Here is a 22,282-nt window from a genome sequence, read left to right as displayed (position 1 = left end):
TTTAGGCATTATGCTGTATTTTATTCTCAAAGACATTTCAAAAAAGTCTATCTTTTATCTTGGTAGTTATTTTTCAGAGAAAAAAATTAAATGCATGAGTATTTAACAAAATTGCTGTTGACTTTGGGCTTTATTTTAGTAAATGTATTTGTTCTTCCCTTTTATTTATGAAACTTTATTACATAGTGGATGTTTAGAATTATGGACAAACTGTACTAGAACCATTAGTGTTAATAGCTTAGTATTTTCGTCCTTCACAAATTAATGCCTGTGGTAACTGGATGATTTTAGGCCTGTTCTTACAAACAAGGCCTTAGTGATGTGCAAGGAACAGTAATACGTGTCAAAAACTCCACATTAACCAAGGTAAGCAAGAATAAATGGGGTGTAGGAATCCCCTGTTAGGCTAAAAATCTCCAAGAGAAAATCTCCAGAGCCTAAAAATTAAAGACCTCCAATATCATTTAAAAATAAAGCCTTTTATGTAGTAGGAGAGCATTTTTTCAGCTGATAATCAAATAACACTATTATACAGGCTTACTAGATTTGCAAATTTACAAGTTTTTACTAGTCAGTTGGGTCCCTTCCTCAGGAAATCAGTTGAAGTTTTTTTTTTCCTGTATTAACTCAAAGAGCCTGCTTGTCCTTAAATCCTTCTGAATATATTTGCCTTATAATTTGACTACATTGAGTCAACACCCTTATAGGAACCGTAATGCAATAAAAAAAAGAGAAACTGTTCAATATAGTTTCCAATTACCTTAGGATCAGATTGGAGAAACTGGAATGTACACAATAAAACCTGCACAAGACTTGAATTCTGTGAGATTTTGGAAGCAGCCAGTGCTTTTCAGCATAAAATACCATTTGAGAGCTTTACTCTGCTTCCAATGGTTGTAAAGTGATAAAAATGAAAATATGTGTGTGTCTTGAAATGTGCATTTTACTTTTAAAAAGTTTTTGAACCACACCTTTGTGTAATTGAAAGTCTCATATGTAAGCAACTAAGCATCATTGCTTTTACTCAATCATTTTTTTATTATAGTGAATGTTTTTGCTTTGCCATGTTCTGCAATAAAATTCTTTATAACTTATTTACATTTTTACTTTGGAAGAATATGTCAATTCAGATGTGCTTGGTGAATTTATTTGGTGAAAGTCTTCAGGTTGCCCTGGAATCCCCAATATGCATCTTGCTTGCAAACAGAATATGGAATATTAGTTCTGTCTTGTTTTAATATGTAGCTAGCAGTAGAGTTATTACAAAGTATTTGAGTGTATCCAGACATAAATTTGTATTTTGAGATATGAATTTGTTGCATTCAGCCATAAAATTTTAATTGTGGATTTATTTTAGTTTTGCAAATAAAATTACTCTGATGTAATTAATTGCTTTTATTTTAGCAAATGATTATAGAGAGAGAGAAACTTGGATTTGCATACACCTGTAAAGGAAAGTATTACATCTGATGTCTTTCCAATGAGTAATTTCTAAGGTGGGTGAATAAATGGGCTCCAGTGTAATAATTTTTGATTTCTACAACTTATTTTTAGTTGACTTGGAGCATATTCGCACAGTGAAAGCTGACAAGCACCAGCGATTTTGTCAGGAAAACAATTGCAGTAGCCATTTCGTGTCAGCCAAGACAGGAGATTCTGTAAGTAAGAAAAAAACCACAAACTTGTAGATGTCTGTTGTTTTTTTTCCAAGTCACATCAGTTTTATTATACTTTATATAACAAACTCTTGAGAACTCAGGGTGCTGCTGACCCTTTTTTGCTTCCCTTGGTTGCATGAAAAGTAGATCTTTGTATGAATGTGCATTATTCCTAGTAAATTTCAGTGTCATCTGATTTTCACTTTGAGGTGCAGGTTTGGTCTGGCTTATACATCAGTGTGAGAACTGAGACCAGCTACATCTCTGTTTGTTGTCAGCCTGTAGTTTAATGTATTTCTTCATTCCAGGTGAAGTTTCATCTAGAGACCATCAATATAGAAATTTCCAGCAATTGGTAAATAATGTGACAAGACCCTGTTGCAATAAAAGATTTAATGAGTCCTGAGCTGTGAGAGACATTCCCTTTGCAGGTCCATTGAAATGTGAACATTCTGGCATTTGTACCAGATGCTTTGCAGAGTACATTTTTGAACAATCTTTTGACTCTGAGCTAACTGGGTTATTTGTTTTAGTTGGAAGCATATGAAAGGAAAGGTTCTTTTTCAGTTGACACTATCAGTCAAATTAAATCATATTGTATTGTTTTGCTTGATTTCTGTCTCATGCCTAATGGGTTTGTCATTCCCATAAAATGGTCTTGTATCTGTCTACTTAATATTAGTGTTGACAAGAAAGTTTACTTTATTTTAATGTTGTTGAATAGTAACTTCTATTGTAATAATATAATATGTAGTGTAATAGTAGCGTAGTGAACATGTTATTGAGTGTTCAAGTACACGGAAGTATAGTCCACAAATGGAATAACTTGTTAAGGTCTTTGATGAATCTTGTGCAGTGAGCTGCCCAATTTTGTAAGATAATGGTTTTTTCTGTAAAATCTAACAATATTGCTGTTACAAATGCAGCGATTCCTGATTATTTTTATAGTTTGTGTTAAATCATTGGCATATTTTTTTAAAGTGTGAAAATATGGGCTTTTTAGGCTAGAAACAGAAGAAATAAATCATAATACTACAGTTAGTAAAATGTGCATCTAATAAAATGTATTATTTTCTCAAGGAGACCACAAAAATCAGTTCATTTTATAATTGATACGTTTATCATTGCTAATTATGACAGAAACTTTATTGCAGCTTTTTAATTAAGTCATTAATTATATCAGCATTCTACTATAAATACTGATTGTACTTTTCATAGCTTATTGTTTAAAAACAAAATGAATTCTGAACATGCCTAGAAAACATGAAATATCTATTACATATCTAAAATATTAAATATCTACTGACAAAAGAAGTAGTTTCAATAGTTCATTTTTAGTTTCAATATGAATTTGAATTAGTCCCTTCACTGTTGCTGCTCACTGATCATTCAGAAGCTGGTGTGTTTATCCTAGACAGTGATTTGAGAAGAGGCCATCCATTGCTGCTGTGAATATAGACTAGAGGAGCCATACTCTGTTAAATGATTTGTTTTGTTTACATCAGATCTTTTCAACAGACTTGTTTGCAAAAGATGATTTTGTGTACATAGAAAATTCTGAAAATTGTCTCAGGGGCAAGAAAATGTAATGGAAGATTCATTATCACTAGGTGTGCTACTGTCTATCAAATCACATAGCTGAAGCATTGCTCTTGTGCTTGGTGTTTTTTTGCTTGATGTTTTTATTTTTGTATCCTCAGGGCAGGTGATGTAGCTGAGAGCACCTGAGAGCTTGGTGTGGGTTAAACTAGGTCTCTGAGGCTCAGAATCTCTGTTCAGTATGCTCTTTCTTCTTGTGTAGGTATTGGTAGAACAGACCAGTACTGCACCAAGGAATTGAGAGAAAGAGCAATTGTTTTGGAAGCTACCACACTTTGTTGGTTGTATCACTAATTTATTTATGGTTCCCATCTTGGGTGTTAGAAGAGATTGTGTAGATAGTACTTTTCTTAATTTTCACTGAAAATGACTGGGAGAATGTACATAGATTTATTTTTTTCTGTGTGTGGCAGCTGCATGATGCAAACCAGTGCAGCTTGGCAATACAGTGTTCAACAGCAGTGCATGCTTAAGCTGCTCCTCTTGAATATGTTATATTCTTCAATCACATTTAAAATGCAGTTTTGCCTAAACAGTAAGATAGATGGACTGTCTTGAGATGAATTAAAGGAATTTTTTAAGACAGCATTGCTACCCAGTATTATGTGTTTAATCATGTGTAAAGTCTTTGCCAGGCTGCTGCTGCAGGCTGTACAACATCATACTTGTTCCTAGATACTTCCATTCAGTATATGTTTTGTAAGATTGTTCAGAGCTCTTTCATACTGCTAGTTTTTGGACATACATAGTAGAGATTTTGCTGATATTGATGCACAGTTCTGTTATTCTCAGATTCAGAAACCTACATCTCTTATTTCACAATACTCTGGTAATGCATTTCTGTGCTAAACATTAGTGAATACCCTTATTCATATTATATAGCACTGAGAGTAGTATTTGAGAGGTGGTTTGTGTAAAAGCTTGTTTAAACTTAGGTCTCTGGAGGCAGAGTAGAAGTGTTGCTTAACAATCTGGCATACTGTTCATTTCTTGTACCATTGTTGAGTTATTTTCTCAAATTTTTAAACAAAATTGAAAGTACCAGATGAGGTTATTTTCAGATCTGTTTTGCACAGGTCATAATTTTGTATATAATTGTTTACTGTTCAGGAATGGTTTGATATATTTGAAAGAACCTCAAGGATGTCTGTTTTTAATCATTTAAATGCAATTTATTTTTTTTCCATAGGTCTTCCTGTGTTTTCAGAGAATTGCTGCTGACATACTCGGCATCAAATTAAACAAAGCAGAATTGGAACAATCACAGGTGATTTTCCACAAATACACAGATGTTTTTAGTATTTTATTTAGTATTAAATGTGATCTATTGTGGATTTATAACCGTTCTTTAAATCAATCTTCACCTATTGTTCTGAAGATAATTATTTGATTTCACAGCAGCTTTTTTGAAATATGATAATTCCTTATTTATCCATCATGATCAACTCTCTGCAAAAAGAAAAACATGTTCAAAAGTAAAGAAAAACTTCAGTTATAAGGATGTTAATTTAAAAATAGCACTTAAGATTAGTTTAGAAATTAAATATGTATGCATATACAAGTAGCATGGGAGTTATTCTTGATATTATATGCATGGGTTTAAACTGAAAAATTTTTCTACAACCCAGTTTCAGAAACATCAAAAAGAAAGATTATACTATTGAGGCAATCCTGTGTAATGACATTTGAGATTGCAATGATTTAAATTTACCTAATGAACCCAAATGTTGCTATTCTAGTAGTATAATATCCTGGAACTGCTTTTCAATACCAGTGTTAAACAAGTACCACAAAATAAGTCCATACATTTTTTAAAATCAATTGCAAAGCATTTCTTATGTCTTGGTCTCCTTCTTGAAATATACAATAAATATGTAATTTCTGAAAGTGATTTGCCACAGCAGTGTTTGCAATCTGTGTTGAAGTGGTTAACTAGAAAACTGTATTGCAAACAGTAAAATTGTAAAATGTACTTACAGAGTATACTTAACAAGCAGAGTAGTTTTAAAAAGCTGTAATTTATAGGCAGAGGAACACTAAGTGTGTCTTTTAAATGATCTTTTGCTACTAAGGTACCATTGATCTACTATTTTGAGGTCTGTTATTTACCTATAAATAATTGAGCTCATAGACTTTTTCAATTTTTCTTTGGTTGTTTAGCTAGCACTGAAATATCAGTCCTGGACCTCTCTGTGCTGTGAGTGGTGTTCTGTAACTCAGGTGTAAGACTGTAGAAAGGTGTGCAAATACCTTCAATTTAAAGGAGGCTGATAATAGGGTTATATGGAAAACTATTGTTCTAAAGAAAGGGTCTGTTTTAAGGTTGTTTTTAAAGGAAGAAGCTCCATATAGCCCTAGTTCAAGAGTACATGACTTTCTATGTCAAACTGCTGTCAGATTTAAATAGGCTTCCTTCTGCTATAGTATTGTAATTAGCTTTTAATTTTGTTGAGTAGATCAATGGAAGAGGCAATATATGGGTTAGACAAAGTTGATATTACACAAGTTGCTTTAGCAATAGCCTATAAATAGCTAATTTGCATAAATACTGGGCCATGTATTACTGTTGATATGAATCCAGGCTCTAATTAACAAAAAAAAAAAGTAGTAAAAATATCTGAAAAACTACCACCACCAACAAAAGAACAACAAAAAAAGAAACAAAGCCAGCAAATTAATTTGGACAGAAAGGAGACTTCACTGCTGATTTTCAGGTGCAGCAGAGGTCACTACATGCTGCAACACTGTGCATGTAGCTAAAGAGTGTGAACTACTTAGTTTGCAAAGTTCTGTTAATGGATCATAATTTCAATCTATTCCAAAGAGCAATAGGTCTTTGTTATCAGTAAAACCTTTGCTTCTTTTAAGAGTGTTATGTTGAATGGGCTGTAAGTTTCCCCAGTATAAGTCAGAAACCAATGAGAATTGTACTGCAAAGTCTGTTAGCTGTATCTTAAGGGTCATTGTTGTGTGGAACCAAATACCCCCATCACTTCATAAGAACAGAAAAGGGAAAATCTCTACACGATTTGGAGCGTGAAAACTTTAACCTTCATATTCTCAGGAAGATAAATTCTCTTGAGAGAAATTCATTTGTGTGCAGTAGAAAAGCCTAATTGAAGTGATGTATAGATGCTGTTTCCCAAAAGCATGGAGTTGGTCTCTCAGCTGGAAGGAGGTGATGTTAGGACAATGTCATTATTAGTTTGCTGTTTTACCACAGACTTTTATATGAGAGGTGCAGGTCTCTTTAGTGTGGTGGTGGTGGGAGTTTTTCCCTCTTCCATCTCTAAAATGGGCACGTGTCTTCCTTAATTTGTGGGACAATTATATGACGCATGTTCCTTAAAATTTTTAGGCATTGAATACTCTAGCTACTGGGCTATGAAATTACATCAGTGGAGAGATGGACACTAGATAAAAGCTATAAAGAATCCAATAAATACCATGCAATAATAAATGTGACTCATCTGTAAAGTATACAAGTATTGCTTTGGAGTTAATCTTTAAATAAGGCGTAAAAGCCATTGTAGTTTTTACAAATGTGAACTATTTACACACTGGATTATATATTTGAGTTTTCCATATTTGTCATAATGCAATTTCCTCATTTTGAAAACTGATATGGTTCTTGCTAGAATCTGTTTGTCAGGGAACATCAGATATGTTCATTCAATCTAGGTGGTAACAAAATATAAGATTAAATACTGAATTTGTGTACAGTTACATCAGTCAAATTCTATATGTGTATTTTTTATTGTCTAATATTGAGACTATGCTTTAAAATTATTTTTAGCACTCAATTTTGTGCCTGAAAATCTTATTTCTTGTCTTTAGAGTCAGTTATGATTGTCAGTCTAGGAAGATCTTAGATGTGACTCATAGGTGGATAGAAATAAGTAATGGGAATCCCAAACGAATTATTTTAACTTGTATGAATTTGTGTAGTTTGGCTCATGACTTTTGAGCTTTGATTTTTGGCAGAACTGCAGCTCTTGTGAAAAGTATGTGAAGTTCTTGGTCTCAGCAGCACAACTTCTGTCAATTAACTGCAAGAACAAGCCTTAGAGATTGAATTATATTTACTTTGCATTGTTTCAGAAAGCAGCTGCAGCAGTTTAAGATATTAATGCAGCCCAAGCTATTTGCTACTGCCCTTTTGTTGGAATGTATTGCTCCCACATCAGAATCAGAAAATGGAAGGTGATCATGTGCTTTGGCTACATCAGAGTGAAGTTGAGCAGTTTAGCTTAAACTGCTGCTGAAAGTTGTTTTAAAGAGAAGCTGCCAGACTTTGTGCTGAAGTGGATGAGGTGCAAGTACACGTTACATTCCACCAGCTCTCCTTTGGCAGCAATGGTCTCCAGCAGAGGAATAGGACAGACATTTGGGGGTGGTAAGTTTTTAAACTATCTCAGCTAGAGCTACTAAACCTTGTCTGTTAACATGCTGAGATGACTGTTAATCAAACCTTTATTTGGACAAAACTGTGGTGAAACAAAGCACTAGATTGCTCTTCATGCGTGACTGGAAAGTAGAGCATGTTTTTTGAAATGGAACAGTTCCAAAATAAGAAAATTGCAGATTCTGACTTATTTTCAGTCCTCAAAATACCCTCCCTTTTAAATTGCAAGGGCCTGATGAAATTTGAGGAAATAGCTCCTTTATTAATCAAATGTTTTTCTTTCTGTATTTTTTACTTTCAACCGTAGTGTAAAAACTGCATGGGGTACAGCTTTGTTCCTTGGCATTGGCAAGAGCTAGCATTTTTGTAAGTGATGTGTAGTTTTCTCTCTAAGTAAATGCCAGTTCAGCAGACCAGTGTGTGTGTGCCAGCTTTGTACAATAAAATGTTTGGCAGATAAGTCAGATCTGGAATACAGAGCACCTGGACCAAGAAAGGTTATTCTCATTATTGACAGTGATTTGAACCATGGCAATGATATGTTTGATGTAGAATCTGATGCTAAGAAGCCCAAGTTTTTAATTACCGTGAAGTTAATATAAGAAATTTTGCAATGATATTTTTTAACTCTTATTTGGATGAAATTCCATTAGAAAATCCAAGTCATTTATGATTGTCAGTTTTTTGCTACAGTGTACCTAAGCATAGGTCACTAACCTGCCTGTGTTTACAGGATGGGATTTGGACCAGTGTTTGAGGAACAATTAATTGCCTACTGATTGCAGGGTTTTTTTTTTTCTTTTTTTCTTGCCCCTCAGCTCTAGTCAAAAGATTGGTATGAAGAAACTAGGTCCCCTGAGGTCAGATAACGCTGTTTAATGCTAAAACTCCTACTACTGCCCTACATGGGATTTGGCAACCTTTCTCTTGATAACATCAGGCTAGGAGTCCTGTAAATCATGCATGTTGTCCACTAGATAAGATAATATGAATGTGATCAATTAAGCTCAAGAAGAGTACTTCAGCAGCTAATAAATCCAGGTCCTTTACCAGCCTATTCAATTACTGTTGCTTGTTTGACATACAGGTCTTATTTACAGAGGTAATCTTTAACGTATACTGTTTATATATCCCTAATCCAGTTTATATATTGTTTCCTTTAAAATAATAGAATTTAATTATTTATTCATTCATTTTAACCTTGAAAATATATTTTAGGAAAGTTGAAGTATTTAGGAAAAAATAATAAACTGGGTATCTTTCATAGCAAACTTGCCTCCTCTGCTGCTTCTTTGCTGAAATTGTTCCATGAATTTTACTTCCCTTTGCATGAACCTGGTATTGACCCTGTATGAATAATGAGAACCCTGTATCCCTTACCTATATTAATAATAAGTAAACAGTTTTGTTTGTTTGTCTTTAAGGGGTGAAATGGGAACCTTTTATTTTTAAATGAAGCAAACAAAAATCAAAGCTTAAGGCATTTTGATATGAAGTTGTTAATTTGGTCACTGCTTTTGGTTTATACATTTAGGTGTAATGTGATAGTTATGTAATGGAAAAGATGCATGTGTACAGCTAATGCACTTGTTGCAAGCTGATAATAAAGTATTTAATGTTTAAGTATCTTTGATTTAAAGGACAAATAGGCCACTGTCATCTTTTCTTTCACTGTATTCCGTGCCTTTTTATTCTGTCCCTTCTCTAGCTTTGATACACTTTTGCTGATTGCATGTATGAGCCTTTCACTTTGGTGCTTTGAAAGGGCATGTCCTGGAAAAGGCTTGAGAAGCAGCCCTGGTGCTGAGAGTGCTGCTTTCAGCCAGAGATGTTGCTCTTCTATCTGCTTAAGGCCTTGAAAACGCACTTTCATTTTGCTTCTGCATAATCTTATGTTATCCATTCATTCTTTTCAACTACTGATTAATCTCTCCATTGTTTTCCTTCTCTTTCTTTTCACATTCTTCTCCTTGCCCTCTATCCATCATGTTGATACATGGTTAACAGAATGTTGTCAGGGCAGAACTAGTGAAATATCCCGAAGAAGATAACCAACATCACACTTCCAACTGCCAGAGCAAAGTCTGCTCAATGCAGTAGTTCAGGTATTGATGGAAAACTTGGTTTGTTTCTTTTTTATAAGCTGCATTTCTTTTACATGAAGTAACAACTGTTAAAGTAAGTTCTTTTGGAAGGTTGTGTTTTGTATGTGTAAGTTCTTGTAATACTCAACATATTATTTTGGAACTCTGTGTACAATTAATTACATAGTGTTTCTAATAATCAGATAGTTTGTAGAAACTTTGAAATGCTTCATGTTACTGTATTCAGAACTGTACAGTCAAAATATTGCATAGCTGTCTCAGATGGAAATGGATGCAAAATTGTACATTTCTGTCTTCATCATGTAGGAGAGAGCATCAGTCTTAACAAATGCTTTGTAAATATAATGTGTAATATCTATTAGATCTATATTAGAGAATAAATAGAGTATGCAGAGCTTCTTTTTATGTTAATGTAACCTTTAGCCAGTATACCCATCTAAGCTTTTTTAAAATATGGCTGTATTTAAAATTTGCTTCGAATTCTGTCCATATTTTCTGATTAAATGCTTGGAGTAAAGACAAAAATACAAACTTAAGTACAATTTCCAGTTACAGTTTAGGCAGTTATTATTAAAGAATGAATGGCACAACTTCTGCAAATAAATTCTGTTTTATTGCTGTCATTCAGAACAATTCTCATGAAGGTAAAACTGTATTCACTGCTGTAGCAAAAAAATTGTATTCCTTTTGTAGTGTTGTGATAACCTACCAAGGTACTTGCTTCTGCTTAGCATGAATAAACTTAGAATTATAACGAGAATTAGCACCTGATGAGGCTTCCCGTAAGGTAGTGAAAAGAAAACTGGTTTGTTTGTTATTTTTCCCTTTGTATTTCATAAAAATCTGTTGACTGCTTTGCCAGCATGAAGGATTTTTTTTCCTGATTATTACTGTGTTTTCTTTTATGACAGAGGGTGGTGAAGGCAGATATTGTCAACTACAGTCAGGAGCCTGTGACAAGAAGCGTTAATCCTCCCAGAAGCTCAATGTGTGCAGTTCAGTGACCATGCTCTTCTTCTCTGGTTTGAAACCTTTGCAATCCTCCTGCCTTGACACAGACACTGGGATTACCAGGAACTTTGTTTTAACAGGGACCAGCGCAACAATGCAATTTGAGGTTTCAGAAACATGTTGCACCATTTTCCATTAAGAAGCAGCAGGCAGTTCTTTGAATGGCTGAAATTCAAACATGAGACCACACGCTTGAAAAATTGCCATCTATATTCTTTTAAGTTATATTTAAATGAAACTGTATAACTGTGTTTATATTTCCTCCTCTCTATTTGACTGATACCAGAATAAAAATGGATGAGGAAGCCCTGCATTCGAAATGCTTTTAAAGGCATCACCATGGAGTGGTATTTTGCCAAAGCATTTTTAATTTTTTTTTTCTCCAGTTATTTGAACTGACACTCAGCAAAATGTTACTTGGAAAAGCTGTTGTTTGAATAATTTTAAACACATATTACATATTTTATCTAGGGATAAATTTGAAAGTGTTCCATTAATATATATACACTTAGCACAAAATGTATAAATTATATCCAGGGAGAAACAGTGCTTGAAATAAAGCTGTTATTATAAAAATAATTGCTTTTCTGAAGTCTCAAATTGTCTCCATGGATGCTCTGAAAAATGCTAGTGTTTTTGTGTATTTTTATTACCACATCAGCATTACTTCTTACAGTAATAGGCTTATATGTCTTTATGAATATGGATGAATCTCAGTCAACAGTTTGGTCTGTAGATGATGAGTGATATATTCAACATGCATTAGAAACTGTTGATAGATCAATTAACATCAGTCACTTTAAATAACTAACAGAATAACTTTTGGCCTGGTACTCTTTTCTTTTGAATTTAGAGTAAATGACAAATAAAAAGCTGTGCGCTTGGTGATCTTCACACTTCTCCCCTATTGCTTTTCTAGCAGTGCACAGTTCTCTGCTGGCACATCTGAACAGAAAGCTAAGGAGAGAAAAAAAATCAATTCCCAAACTAGAAAACTTTTTCTGTTTAAACTCTAGAATGTGCTTTCTAATAACTACAAGGAAACATTTGGAGTTTCAGTAAGTAATGAAGCTATGAAGGAAGCTTGTATATCACAAGTGAAAAGTATGAGGTTCTTCAAGTGAATGCAACTATTAAGCTGTTCAAGAAAGTTCTTATTAGTTGGAACAATTAAATTATTAGTAGTTTAACAAAGTAGCTAAACTATTTTAACTATGTTAAAAAAAGATTTCAGGTGGCAAAACATCCTATTTATTAGCTTAACACATAATTATATAAGTCTGTGATACGACTTAGTGCGCGTTGTTTAGCATTCAGATGTGGGAAATTCTAAGAAGCTGAGATACTGAGAAATTATGCTACACTAAGGTAGGTGTGTTTTGCAGTAAATTATTTATTCTAGTCTGTATTGCTCCTTCCCATGGGGTTGATGTCCCACTGCATCACTTTACTGTATAGTTAACTGCACCTGTAAGGACAACTCTCTTTCACTACAACCAGATGAGAACTTCTCTTCAAAGAGCTTTTCTTAAGCAGTTGTTCAGTTCACAAGTTTATGGCCTCCAAGGCAGGTGGAAAGTTTTTTAAAACCTTACATTTCTTGGTGTGTTTGTGCCCTCAACTCTGCTTGTATGCTCAAATACTGACAAGAACTGCCCCCTCTGAGAACCTGAGCACAATGTGGCTCAGCAGGTGGCTGTGGTCTTTCTCTAGTTCATGCGTATCATCTTCATGGTCCTACTTCCCAAGTAAAAGGTAGCATGGTCTTAACAACTACTTGGGTTGTTTATTTATTTATTTTTTTTTAAAAAACTATTGTTGTTTTACTTTTGAAAAGAAAGTGCTTTTTCATGACTTCATATGCAGAGTCCATTTATACCTTGAATAATAAAAAATTTTTGCTTTTGCATTTTGGTATCTTGCAGTATGAAAGATGTTATATGTATCCCAGCCCAAGCTGTTTTACAGGTGGATTTTGTGTTGGTCTCATCTCACGTTTTTTTATTCTCAGTACCTAGTTTTCTAGCTGTCTTTGACTTGTACATCCTTTTGTATTTTATCTGTCTTGATCTTTTCACCAACTGCTATGTTAAAGGCCTACCTCCTCTGAAGATATTTTTGTTTATGTTTCCAGACTGCCCTCATTCTTCCTCCCTAACATACATGAATATTATTTACGCTAACCAGGAATCTCCTCTCTTGTGTGGCCTCAGCCCCTCCTTTTGCTGCCCCTCTTAACCTCCTCAGCTTTTTGTATTGTATACTGACTTCCACTCTCTCTGCTTTTCCCTCCCCTTCCTGCCCCATTGAGATCCATTACCTGTCCACCTTTTAATCCTTACAAATGAGCTTTGCTCTTTTTGCTCAGCCTTGGGGACCCCACCTTGAGCCATGGAATTCCAGCTGCAGTCTAAATCCTTGGCTGTGGTAGCTGCCTTTGAAGTGCTGCAGCAGCTGCGGTTGAAGATGCAGCACTGCTGTTGCTGGTGCTACGGCTCAAGTTCCTCCAGGTGGAGCAGAAAGGTCAGAGATGATTCTGGAGGATTAAAGGGTATGGAGCGAGGGAATAGACAGTGTTCTGCAGGGAAGGCAAGGACTCTGGTGACTGGAGGGATAGACACTAATCCAGAGAAGGACTGTGTAAGGACTCTGGGTCTGGTTGCCTTCTGTAAGTAATGTCCCCCTACTACTGATTCCCATGGTTCATGTGTAGTAGAGTTGAATTGTGCCATATAAATGTACTTTAAAAGTTTTTTCCCAGGCGAGACCTGGTGGAAGGAAATTCACTGAACAATTACAAAGTAAAAAAATGCAATGCTCTTCAAAAGTGAGGCAACATGTGCTTAATGTCCACTGACATGGGGAGTGGGCTGGGACAAGTGAAACGTGTTTTTTGTGAAGCTGAGGCCAGATGAAGGGAAGAAACATGTTCAGGCCCTGATCTTACACAGATGCATACTGGTGATCTGCCTGCTCAGAGTTGTTGTAACTAATCATTTCAGTAACAGCTCTGCAGTTAAAGGTTGTTGCTAAGTTCAGCTTGCTAAGGTCAGTCTCCATGATGTGGTGGATGCCAGTAGGTTCATTGTGTCTGGCTGCATGGTAGAGTATCAGTGCTTTTAAAACACGCATCTGAAGCATTAGACTCATGCAACTTCTTGTCTTTTGTGGTTCTAAAGTTTGGTGGAGTCAAATTGAGTCTGTTTCACAAACAGCAGTGTGAAGTTATTTTTCCTTGCAACCAGATACTGTGAGTGCCAGAATCTGTGATGAGTTCATGATCTCTCTGAATACATTGTTCTTTTGACAGTTCATAAAAGTCATAAAAACATGTGAAGCTGCTTTTTAAGCAAACTTTTTTTCTTTTTAAAACACATTTTTTAGACAAGTACAAGGTCACTGTGAAATTATGTGAAATATGCTCATTTGAGGAATTTGATAATTTTCAGTGCTATCTATTTGCATCATTAGGCATCTGAAAACCCCCTTTTCTTCAAATCACTGCTTGATTTTTCACTGGCAGAAAAGGGCTTTTCCATCAGGCAGATTCTTTTAAATGCAAAGTTAATTTGCTTTTCAGCAGGTGCACCTGATAGCCTGATATCAAAAATGTTATTATAATTTTGTAAACAAAAATATTATAGTAATATTTGAAGTTGGTTATTCTGCTTTTATCTGAGAACAGAAATTTAGAGAAATTGCAGTTGTATTATTCTTTTTTGCATTTATGTTATCAGGAATATGGTTTCTTTTTCACAAAAATTTATAATCTTCATGATGTTCTTGACATTTTTACAAAGTTATAGTAGAGTGTACTTCTTAGTAAGTAAATATTGGTATATCTTACTTGGGCTATACTGTGCTGCTAATGTTTTGACAGAAGATTAAAGTGCTGTTCTGTAACATAGCTAACAAGTTTATAATAATGGGAAATTTTCTGCAGGGGAATTTTTCCTATTTAGAATACTTACATGCATTTCTGATGTAGCTTAACAGTTTGTATGAGGTGCCTGATGTATTTAAAGCAACATTGACTTTTATAGAAATTATATTTACAAAGCTGGCATGATTAACTATTTTTCTTTCTGGAATTTGCACATTATTTCCCAAGCAAAGATGTTATTCTACAATGGTGTATTCTTTTCTTTCTCAGTTCAAATACTACTGCTTAACATATAATCTGATTTCTTTAGGCTGTCTTTATTTAAAACCAGCTCACAACCACTTAAAATGTCAAAATAGCTGAATGTTGCTGAAAAGAAAAAGCCAGAAGTTATCCATGTTTGCATAGGAGTAATGGCATACATATAAGATTAAAACTCCAGTCCAGATAATTATCTGTAGGAAGCAAATTTATACTCTGATTTCAGATGCTATGAATAGAATGTGATTAGAATTTAATGTGCTGCAGTTTTATTTGCAAAATACACAGGTCCTGTATAAAACCTCTTTTTATAAAGTACTCTCTAGAAGCCTTGGGGATCCCTGTTTAACTTGCAAATGCCGAAGTTTGATCTTCCCCAAATAGAAGATAGTGAAGCTCCTGAGTTGCATGAACTGATTTCTATTTTCAGCTTCCCATAGAGAGCTGACTGTTCAGCCAATTTAAACTCTTTTTTTTCTACTCTACTTCATCTTCATTCATTTTGGCACCATTTTGAACTGGAAAACTTCTAGTTAGCTAATTGGCCATTTGCCTTGTTTTATGTGGGGGTGATGTCAAGTGCAGAAATAACCGATTGACTGAAAGCAATCTTGTTTCAAAGGCTGGTCAGAACCAAACCTCAGAAGGTACAAATTTCAGGTTTGTTTTGTATTTAACTGCTACACAGCAGTCCTTATCCTAGTGGACGAACCTCAGAGAATAATATAGATTTGAGGTCAAGAGCTTGTGTTTGCTCAGATACCACATTTAGAGCAGTGAATTCTGGAGGAAGTAGGAATCCAGTTCTTTTTTTAATATCACTTTCAAGACTTCCTCTGCTTCTACTCTATAATGTCATACTAGCAAGCAATGTTTTTAAAAAAATATTAATTTAAGTCCTCATTTTAAAAACAAAATGTGGTAAGTATACTTTGGTTCAGGAAAGTTTTTCTTTTAAGGATGAGTGGAAAAAATTTATTGTATGAAATATCACTGGCATAGTTTAAGATATTTAACACACATTAAAAATCATATTTGGTTGTTATGATCTGTTAAATATCCTATATTCTTCTTTCTACTTTTTTTTATTTAAAATATTCTTTAAAACTATAATGATTATAAATAGAAAACAAAATATCAAAGCAGTTAATTAATTTGTGCCTCAGAAAAAGTCCTTCAAACTGCTTCAGGCAAACATTTTTCCTTTGCTTGCTAAACTCCGTTTCTGTCCTTTCCTGGGCTGATCCATACCAGGTAGCTTGGAGGATCATGACCTACTAATCCTTTTTGATTTCTGGTGAGCTTTTAAAAACAAAGTAGACCAAGAAACATCAAAGGAGGATTTAAAAGACACACACTGTGCCCTGAAAAGTAAATGTTGCTTTGGAAAGCATTCTCTCCTTGTAAAAAGAGGTGAATGCTGTGGTTCTATACTATTCACCAAAAACACTTAAGCATATGCTCAAAATTAAGCATGTCTTTAAGTTCCCTTGAAGTCTATGCTGTTTAAGTACACACTTGAAGCTAAATATATTCTGTCATACTCTGCTGACACAGAAATTCTGGCTCCATTGAAATAAATGCCTTTGAGGCTAAAGTTCTTTCAGGAATTTCAGTGTTGTTTCTTAAATTTTCTACCCATTGTAAAGGGTATAAACTAAAGCCACTCCCAAGTTTAAAAAAAAAAAAAAGAAAAAAAAATGTTTCTCACATGATGTTGTTTTTCTGATATTTTCTCTAGCATGAATGATATGGAAATTGAAAAAATAGAAGTTGAAATGTGGTTCAGTTTTGTGACCAGAACATTTACTTGACATCGGGGAAGTTGCTGTTTTTGGAACAAATGCTTCTCAGATCCATAATGAATCAGAAACAAAAGAATCTGGAGGTGCTTGACAAGTCTCATTGCAAACTGAATTCCAACTGATAGTGCAGGAAAACATATCGAGTTCCCATTTGTAGTGTCTGAATTGCAGATCTGACATGGAGGATAAACAAGAGCTGGTACTTCTTACTCAGATTTGGGGAGGTATTTGATCACCATCTTGAAAATAATGAAGTGTGATTTCTGGAAATATTCCAGTATTTGTCAAAGAATGGTGAAGCAATGTTTAACTGCATAATGGAAACTGGAGAGAAATGTTGACATCCCACTCATCAATCCAATTGCTTTTTTATCTCTCCACTGTCCTGGAAAGAGAGCAAAGTGTAAACCAACATTTGGCACAAATGGGCCGTGTGTGCCATTTAGGAGCAATTTGCATGCAATTGGTAACAGTTATACAGACAACCCATTTATAACAGGGAGTGAGCTCACAACCTAGCGTAAACTACAAGAAAACTAATCATATCCCCCAGGAGTCACACACTGATGTAAGAAAGGAAATGGAAGTTTTTCACTTTAACCTCTTAACTGGTTTTATCAGCCAGAAATTCAGGGATGCAAATAAGCCTGTACTCAACAGGTTATACATTCTCAAAAGTGCAACATGTGTTTGTGCCAATTAAGCTTGAATGTAATCAGGAGTCTTAAAGAGGGTACTCTCTATCTTTTTGATTTTCACTGTAGTTCTGCTGATCTTCCTGACTAAATGACCAACCTTTAAAAGCTGAGAATTTAACTCTGCTTCCATGTGGTCAGCTGCTGAAGTGATGAGGTGGCTTTCCAATCCCCTCACAATCCCTGGTACCACACAGGTCCCCGGCAGCAGAGACTGAGGTGACAGGTAGTGGTGACATGGAAGTGCAGCTGAGCAGGCTTGGAGAAGCTTCAGCCAGATACTGCAATTGGGGAAGTGTAAGTTCCTGAGATACAATTAGTTTGATTTGTACTTGTCAGCAGCAGTTGAATGTCTTCCACTGTCTTTTGGATAAGACACCAGCTGACTTTTTAAAATTAATATTATTATTCTTTTCAGGTGGTTATAAGGTTACTGTAGTTGTTCTAGTTGTCACAACAGGTTGAATGTTTCTGCATCCTCCTGCTGTGGGCAGTCTTTTCCTCTTTGGTTGAGAAGCTTGTTGCAGTGCAGACTCGCTAAACTGATTCAGGTTGGACGCAGTTTTTGATGCAGCTTTGACAAAGTCTGAATCCTGATCCTTGTGCAGGCACTTCATTAGCTGACTCTCTGAGGAGCATTCAGTATGGTGCTGTAGTATCCATTCAGAGGGGGTGCTATAAGCAGTTCATGATAATTCTGGTCTTTGAGATTGTTGCTCTTCTGTTAACCCCCCAGTGTGGTAGAAGTGCTAGGCAAGGAAAATTGGTGAATTTGGTCTAGTTGGCACCTGTTCACTGAATTTCTTTGGAACTGGACACTGCACACCAGCATTTTCAATGGAAAAATGACAGAATCTTTGGCTCTGAGTTGGAGGAGCTGCAAATGCTCCCTGTGTGTGTTTGTACAAACCACTTAAGCTGTCTATGACTTGGAACTCTTTGCAGGCTGACCACAGTACTCCATCCAGCGGGGCTGCCGTGGCCATTTGTGGGAATGTCCTGTGCTTGTGTACTGTGGTGGAGTGGTAGCTTTGACTGGTTCCTTGTTTAGACATGGGAGGCATCAAGCAGTATTTTCTAGGATTCCTGTCAATGCTTCAATTGTGCAAGTGTACAGTCTGATGGTATCCCTCATACAGCCAAATATTTGGGATGGACCTGGACAAGGTGTATTTCAGGTAACAAATAGGCCCAAGTTTATAAAAGTTATCCCAGCAAGTTTAGTTGACTCTTTACATCATACAAGCCATAAACATTAAAAGATGATGTATATTTCTGCTCAGAAGACACTCAACTGTCAGCTGAAGGCTAATGCAAGTGATCACTGAGGCATTCTGGCAAAGCTAGGGGATAGATGAATGCTTTGCCTATGTGTGCCTTAATCACTTGAGTCAGTCTTGTGATTCTTTTAAATTAATGAAAAAAGTTACTCTTTTTTTCTGGTCTTTTCCTTTCCCTAATTATTTTTGTAAAAGCCAAAAAGTTATGGAAACCACTTTTTTAAAATATTTTTTTTCTTTTACCATTCCACTCATTGAGCAGTGGTTTCTATTGTGCCCTTCTCATTTACAGCCACCCTCAGCAGCAATCATGCTGAGCAGTTTCTTTTGTCCCTTTGTACTTTAGCAGGACATTGTATTGCTCACACACACATGTACCTCTGTGTGTATATAAATATATGTGAGCCTCCATACACTTTTACACACAGTCAGTGTCTTGGTAGTTGGTGATAGCAAAGTTTCAGAGTTTGGTTTCTCTCCACCTCTCTCTGTTTACTGTTTTAAACCAAGTGTTTCAGTGATGCTAGAAGCACACATTAGACTATGAGGTTAAAACTTGGAAATACCTGCAATATTTAGTGACAGATATTAGATATATCTGTCTCTAAGCTATGTTGACTACATCAATACAGTAAATAAAGCAGGTCCAAGGAGCCTTGCAAGAATGTTGTTGCTTGCTGTGGAGCAAAAATGGCATGCCTGACCAGAACTCACCTTCTTTTATTTAGTGGGAAGTAGGGTAATGGGGAGATGGTTGGAGAATAGGAGTGCATACCAACTCTCATTGTCATTTCACCAAAGCACTTGGATGTTCACAGCAGTATCCGAATACAGTATTTGAAATCTTCCCTCCACTTCCCTGTCATTAAGGGAACACAATTATTTATGTTATAATCTAGAATGGGAAAATGATCCAGCTTAAAAAATGTGGAAGAGGAGCATTAGAAGACAGGCTCAATGTGGCCTGGCATACATTCTTCAAGCATGGCTGAGGTGACAGTGAGCTGGAGTTGGTCAGTGTTTAGGTGAAGACAACTCATAGAATCACAGACCTGGGAAAATATATCTTTTTATGACCTGAAGTCCTCAAGCCATCCAAAAGTTGTAAAGACAAGTGACCTTTTTCTCATCCTGCTCACCACTGTCTGACCTCATCCTGACATCAGTTGCACCTGCAGAAAGCCAGTCTGCAAACACACCCTTTCCTGGACTCCGAAATATTCAAACCATCATTTGCTTTCTCTTTCATGTTGTTGTTAATGGCATAAACACAACAGATATTGATATTGATTTTTAAGATTTTTTAGCTGCCTCATCAAAGAATATCTGGCACTAAAAGACAGGTCTGACTTTGTTCCATATAAGAGATATTTTAGATTCCTAAAATGAGATGAGTACTTGAGCATCTGCTTGCAGGGCTAGGGTTACCTCATGTTATGGAAATTAATATCTTTAACTTCTTTATAAAATCATTTTTGTTTTCTTTTTTAATATAAATTTCAATGAAGAAAGATGATTACCTTAGGCACAAAATGATGTACCCTTTTTCATTAGTGGTTTCTTGAAACAGCAGAGAAGAAAGAGAGAGGAAATGCACAGTCCCCTTTCAGCCTATCTGAAATCCATTGCAAAGAAACACTTGACCTTCCTCCCTGGGTTTTCTGGCACTTTTTTCACAAAAAGAACAGTTGCAGTTTACAGTGTACCTGTCTATTATCTTCTTCCATCTGAAGGTGAATGAATGACTTGAGGAAGGGAATGTTATTTTATGACATATGACTCCATACTGGTTAGAAGCTTTCTTGTATAGCTTTCAGTTTTGTTCCTGGATCAGGAACCGCCATGTGGGGAGATTCATGTGCTTAGCATATGGCTGTCACTGATTAATGTCATTATGCCCAAAGGCACCAAAGCTGAAGTTGCCTGATTGTACAGAAGCTAGAATCCTTAGGAATAGCCTGTTAATTTGTATTTGCTGTGTGAGCTTGTCATGCATGCGTTTATGCCACATAAACGATATACATTTGGTCAAATCTAGACATTCCTCTTTGTGATTTGGAGGGTTTTGTTTCTTTGCTAGGGGAAACAGAAAAATATCTATTTGTTATCTTTATCAAAAAGTGCTAAAACACCAGAGTTGTTCTGGAATTAGCCAAAATTGATGCTGTTCAAATGCAGAAACAAGTGATGGCCTTGTTACAAAGAGTTCACATTGTAAGTAGGACTCAGGAGCCAAACATGGATGCAGAAAGATAAGAGTGAAGAGAGGTTCAGATGCACCCTTTAGAGGTGGAAATGAAAAGCTCTGTAGGCTGGATTTTGACAAAGGCAGTCCACTCTTCTGTGATGCTTGTTGACATTGAATTTGCTCATAAAATGACTTATTTGGATGGTAAAGGCTGAGTAGCCCTTCTGTTTCCAGCTCTCAAGGTGGATTCCCAGGGAATGCAAAGGGAGTCTGTCCATAAATTCCTACTCTTCAAAATGGCCCATTCACGAGCAGTGTGAATAGTAATGCCCACAATATATGTTCAGCATGAGGAAGTTACATGGTGGCATTGCAACACCGTCTGAGTAGGAAGCAAGAGCTAGGCACATGCCTGTCCTGGTTGGTGACATTGCCTGAACCATCACTGCTGTGATCAGAGGATGCCTTGACTGGACAGGAATTTCTGTGTTACTGACTAAAAAATCCCTACTTCAGTACTAAATGGTGACACCTAAGCGGATCCCAATCAGAAAGAAATTCTGGTTAAATGCTGTTCATCAGGCACTTATGAGAGGCACTTATCACTTGTAAGAGAGCCATGGACAGAGCTCTCAGATCAGGGCCAGGTCTGGACTTCTCCCTGGTTCTGTTACAGACATGGAGCAACAGCTCAGGAAATCTGTACCTGTTGTGTAGTGAGATTACATGTTTTCCATTCCTTCAGATCAATACATCACAACCCAAGGAGATGGCTGGCATCACCCCAAGGAGTGATGTTCCTCACCTGATGTTCCTCACCTCTTTTAGAAAGCGTTAAAATTACGAGTAATTATAAGTATTTAATTATAAATTAATTATGGACAAAAAGCAGAGGCTTCTTGATTCAAGATTGTTTTTATACTAAGGTCATGTGGCCTTCAAAACATTTGTTGAATTTTAATAAATAATAGATGCTTAAAGGACTGAGTTTATCCATGGACCTACACAGTACTTAATCTCCTACTTAATAGAGTCAGGAGATAGATTTCATAATCGTTGGACTGCTGCCTTTGATTTCTAATTGGCTACCATTTACACTCACAGAGTCATTGACCTTTCTATTTGTAATTTATGAGAGAGTCTTTCATCTCATGATACTTCAAAATATTTAAGATATTACTTTTTATCCAGAACAGCTGAATAAATGTTCCAGAAATTTACTGGGATTTGATAAAAACTGAAATAAACCCCAGTCCAATTTTTTTTTCCAGCATGCTGCTAAGTTTTTATTTTTTTACTTGATGTATTGTATTTGCTCTTAAAGCTGCAAGTAGAAAAGATTTATCTGCCTTGCTCTATGATGTCTGGAGATGAGGAGGCTTCCTGCAGAGT

At 35.8% G+C, this 22,282-nt stretch overlaps 1 protein-coding gene across 4 annotated transcripts in view; it reads left to right on the top strand.

Annotated features, from left to right (window-relative positions):
* The window catches only part of RAB28 (RAB28, member RAS oncogene family), a 60,962-nt gene extending 49,608 nt beyond the window's left edge, over nt 1-11,354 (top strand). The window contains exons 6-10 of one of the 4 annotated variants that reach the window (XR_015286700.1): nt 1,555-1,658; nt 4,447-4,524; nt 7,359-7,653; nt 9,670-9,767; nt 10,679-11,354. Coding sequence is in view for 2 of the 4 variants with exons in the window: in XM_023925495.2 (XP_023781263.1) it covers nt 1,555-1,658; nt 4,447-4,524; nt 9,670-9,762 (275 nt within the window). In the remaining 2 variants the exon portion in view is untranslated. The remainder of the gene's footprint in view (nt 1-1,554; nt 1,659-4,446; nt 4,525-7,358; nt 7,654-9,669; nt 9,768-10,678) is intronic. The other 3 variants (XR_002863955.2, XM_023925495.2, XM_086888399.1) reach the window with 3 other exon arrangements.
* The last annotated feature ends 10,928 nt before the right edge of the window (nt 11,355-22,282 follow it).

The sequence above is a fragment of the Cyanistes caeruleus genome, chromosome 5, assembly GCF_971803275.1.
Source record: "Cyanistes caeruleus chromosome 5, bCyaCae1.hap1.1, whole genome shotgun sequence".
Taxonomy (NCBI): domain Eukaryota; kingdom Metazoa; phylum Chordata; class Aves; order Passeriformes; family Paridae; genus Cyanistes; species Cyanistes caeruleus.
Note: the sequence above shows the minus strand (reverse complement) of the source record. Positions and strands in the feature narration are given on the sequence as shown.